Raw genomic sequence first — 4,472 nt, forward strand, 5'->3', positions numbered from 1 at the left:
TGATCAATGTTGGTACGGTAATGGTACAAAAATTGCAATACCATGGTAATACCGTACCAACCAATTCAATTGATATATATATATATATATATATATATATATATATATATATATATATATATATATATATATATATATCAACTGTTAATTGTATTTAGTGTTTACAGTTTTAATAACATTATATTAGTAATTTGGTCGTATTAGTTATTAGTTTTTACTACGTTAAAGCACAATATTAAAACGTTACTTTAGCGTTACTTTAGTAGAATTCTTTTGTAAACTAAAAGAACAACGTAACTAATTTTTATATTACACATCAAAATCCCGATGTCTTTGCTTGTTTTTAAATCTTATAATAGAAAATTAAAAGAAGTTGGTATATACCATTACCAATTTATACCAACCAAACTTGTTAGTAGCCAAATAAATTGGTACCAAGTATACTTGGTACGGTACCGGTAGTAATTTTTTTATACCAATTATAGTTGGTACGGTACACGGTTTAGAAAAAAATGAATTGGTAAGTACCAATTCCAGCCCTAGAAATAAGTCAAGCAAATATTCAAATACTGTATTGCATATTTAAAGAGGGTGGCACAGTGGTCAAACACCTCATATTCTGGATCTAAACCAGTTTCAATCTGATATATATATATATATATATATATATATATATATATATATATATATATATATATATATATATATATATATATATATATATATATATATATATATATATATATATATATTAATCAAGATTCCCATTTACATTCCCGTTTGTAATGCCATTTCCATCGCCATTGTTGAAGCTTTGAATCGCAGAAAGCCTCTCAATGAACATATCAAAATCCTCTTCTTTACTCACCATACTAACCCTAACATACCCAGGATCCGACCCGAATCTCCTTCCACTCCTTGTTAAAATATTCTGACCTCTAAATACCTTCTCACAGTCCTCGATCCCTTCCTTACATTTAATCCATGCAAAAGCTGTCACATCAACATCACAGTTTCAGTTCAATTCAATCAATGAATATGAAAATTCAGATATATAGTTTTTTTAAGCAATAAATCATTTGACCCTTTAATTTATTTACCTGGATGTGCTTGAGTGACGTCACCTGTGTAATTACAATGCTGAAGAGGGTACTTAGGTAGAGTAAACATTCTTGTTTTCTTCACAGTTTCCCTTAAAATCTCCCATCTTTTCGACATTAAACTCTTTGAAAACTCAAAGAAATTATCACCATCAGGAGATCCAAAACGTTTGCATCCATCAGCAACCACTTGCAAGATCTTTGCAACCCGGATTTGTGATTCTTTCGATACCCCAATCGTGTTCACTTCCATGAACTTGATCATCTTCTTCGCCACTTCCTTATCTTTCACAAGCGCCCATCTGTAAAGTGGAAATGAATTCAACACCAAATTAAATTATAATCAATGTGTAAAAAATTCTGCACATAATCTGTAATAAATTAACAGACTTACCCAATTCGTGAACCAGCATGGCCAGTGCATTTGGAAGCTGTAAACAGCATGATGTCGAAATCTAATGAAGAAGTAATTGGAGTGTATTGAGGCCAATAGTATGCAAGATCATGAATCAAGATTCCACCATCGCGATTCACCACGCTTCCTCGGATTACACCATTAGGGTTGTTAGGTGAGGTGACAAGTTCGATAAATGGTTCATCTTTATCGAACCCATGTGCGTCACCACCCCATTTGTATAATCCTGATCTTACCAAATCGATAATCTCTGGGTACGACTGCATTTGTTTCAATCATATCTAATTACACAAAGTGGGAAAAGAAAAGATCTTTTTGACACGAATTATATGATATATTTATAAATACCGAGTAATAAGGAGCTGGTGAAACGACACTGATCTGGTTAGGTTGATCGCATGAGACTGCATAAAGCACAGCCTGCAACAGCTGGCTCGAACCGGTCCCAACCACGATGCTATAGCCATCGGTTACTGCGTTCCCGACTGCACCATGCAGACTCTTGATCGATTCTTCAAGTTTTGGTTCAAGAAACCAACAAGGGTTCTTGATGTTTGAAAAGTAACTCAAACATTCATGTCCTTTAATCACAACCGTACATTTGTCACCCATTTTTCTCCAAAACGACTCGTACATCGTTGGATCCCCACTGTAAATTTCACAACCATAATGAGAAAAGATTCACGAAACAAAAAAGAAAAGAAAGATTTGATAATTATAGAAGCCTACTGGTCTAGATTGATCACGGTGTCTGAGTTTAGGTTTCTGGTGACACCACCGCCGTTGGCTGCCGCCGTCGAACGTCTGGTGCCGCGAACTTGATCGGTGCCGCCCATTTCTCTATCTGATTCTCTCAGTGAAACTTGATTAATATATATGTTAGTGAACAGTGATGGATGTCGATGATGTGATGGGTTTATTTATAGTGTGAGATTGCTTGGATAAAGGCAAGTAAATTGACGAACAGTAAATGGGATATTCTTTTTGACCAGATAAAGTAACTTTTGATGCAAATTTATAGGGAATATTTTGTGAAAAATTCAAGATTTATATCAGTGGTCAACGTTTAAATCATCAAAAAGTTCTTCTATTAAAAGATGGATAATTTCCTAGATTAATTGATTTTAAAATCATGGAAAAGAGTTGGTGATTTATATTAATTCTATCAACTTTTAAATTTTATGTAAACTGTTATGTGTTTTTCACTTTCAATTTTACGAAAAATAATTCGGATGGTTTTTTTGTTTTAGTATCATTAGATAATAAGATTTTAATATTAACAGAAACTCTCAAACTTTTGTAAAAAGGTTCAAAAAGATTTTTTTTTAAAAAAAATTTAACTGAAAAATACTATTATTTTGAAAAAAAAATCATATAATCTGTCATTTGTTATTCAAACGTAGAAAATGATTTTTTTGGTTAATTTGGGCAAAATTTTAAATAATCGGAACTTTTCTATTAAAAAAAAAACTTTAAGGACTTTATTAAAGAATTTCCCAAAATAATGACACTTTTCTGTATTAATCCCTATTAACAATCCTATTGGATACTTGTTATAACAATAAAGGATTTATATTCTTAGAGTAATAACTTTTAAAATGAAGATAAGAGTTAAAGATGGTCAATACTTAAATGTAAAATAAATCAGAAATGATACTTAATTATATTCTTTAAAGTTATCTATTGGGTTTCTTTTTATAAATAATGCGATATTTTATGATTTTTTGATACTAAAATCATTAAAAAAGAGTTCAAGAATTTTATTTGAAATAAAGATAAATGAATTGGGTTGTCGGGCTTTTTTCTTTTAATTAAAAAGTAACTTTACGTTTATTTTAAAATTTTCACAATATTTAAAATTTATGTCTATTCTCAATACTTCAATCTTGAAAATGCTCAAATTCTAAAAGGCAAGGAAATTAACATTTAGTCTTCTGCTTCTTATCGTGCTACTGAAAATTATATTGTTTAAATTTGTCTATTGGAATTTGCTTTTTGTAAAGGTAAAATTTATGTTGAATCAATAATTGACTTTTAAAATAGTGTAAAAGCTAAATATATTTTCCTTGCATGCTAAATGTATCCTATATCTTTTGGGATATTTATACTTAATTCATTACTTTTTTTGGTCAAATATGTGACGTTAATTCTTTAGCTTTTACCATAAAAGTAAGCGTTAATGTTATTTCTTTGACCATAAAAGTAAATATGTTGTCATCATGTTGATAATTTTGAAACACAAAAATAAAAATTAGGATGTTGTCTTCGTGTTGACCATTTTGAATAATAAATGATTAAGTTTTTTTTTTTTTTTTTTAAATTGTAATGTTTGGTAATAAGATAAGAAATAGTAGTTTTTTTTAAAAGTTAGTTTTTGATAAAAGTAAACTAACTTATTATAATTTATTATTTGGTAAAACTAGCGGTGTATTTTAACTTATGTAACAGCTTTATAAAGTAATTTTGATAACCATTTTGAGATAACTTTTGATAAACTTATAAAACTTTTAAAAAATTAAATTACAAATATACCCTTAATTATATCTTTTATTTTTTATTTAGTTATACATGTAAATGTCCATTCATATCATTTTTTTCTTTTAGTCATTAAGAAATTTTAAAATATTCAAAATATATCCTTAATTAATTATTAAAAAAAAAACATATTATCCTAAATGCCATTTTATATCTTTTAATAATCATATCAACTAATTTTTACCATACTTATTTAATCATCTAAGCTAACATCTAACTTATAAGCTATCAACTAGTTTATTAGCTAGCAGCTACCTTATCAGCTAATAACTAGCTTTTCGTTTCATACACTAAAGATATCCTTAACTTGTTTTGTTGTTTATAAATTATTTGTTGTGCGACATTACGAGAACGAAAAGAAAAAAAGAAACACACGAACGTTTAGAGTGGAAACCAAAAAAGCATAAACTCACTATGAATAA

The 4,472-nt window shown here is 28.9% G+C and overlaps 1 protein-coding gene across 1 annotated transcript; it reads right to left on the reverse strand.

The window, feature by feature from the left end:
• Positions 1–751: 751 nt before the first annotated feature.
• On the reverse strand, positions 752–2,388 carry LOC111911344 (L-tryptophan--pyruvate aminotransferase 1). Its single transcript, XM_023907136.2, has 5 exons — positions 2,245–2,388; positions 1,864–2,164; positions 1,495–1,775; positions 1,101–1,402; positions 752–993 (listed from the first exon to the last, which is right to left on the reverse strand). Exons 1-5 carry the CDS (start codon positions 2,349–2,351, stop codon positions 752–754), a joined length of 1,233 nt encoding a protein of 410 aa, XP_023762904.1. The 5' UTR covers positions 2,352–2,388.
• Positions 2,389–4,472: the final 2,084 nt, after the last annotated feature.

Source organism: Lactuca sativa, chromosome 4 (genome assembly GCF_002870075.4).
Source record: "Lactuca sativa cultivar Salinas chromosome 4, Lsat_Salinas_v11, whole genome shotgun sequence".
NCBI classification, from domain to species: domain Eukaryota; kingdom Viridiplantae; phylum Streptophyta; class Magnoliopsida; order Asterales; family Asteraceae; genus Lactuca; species Lactuca sativa.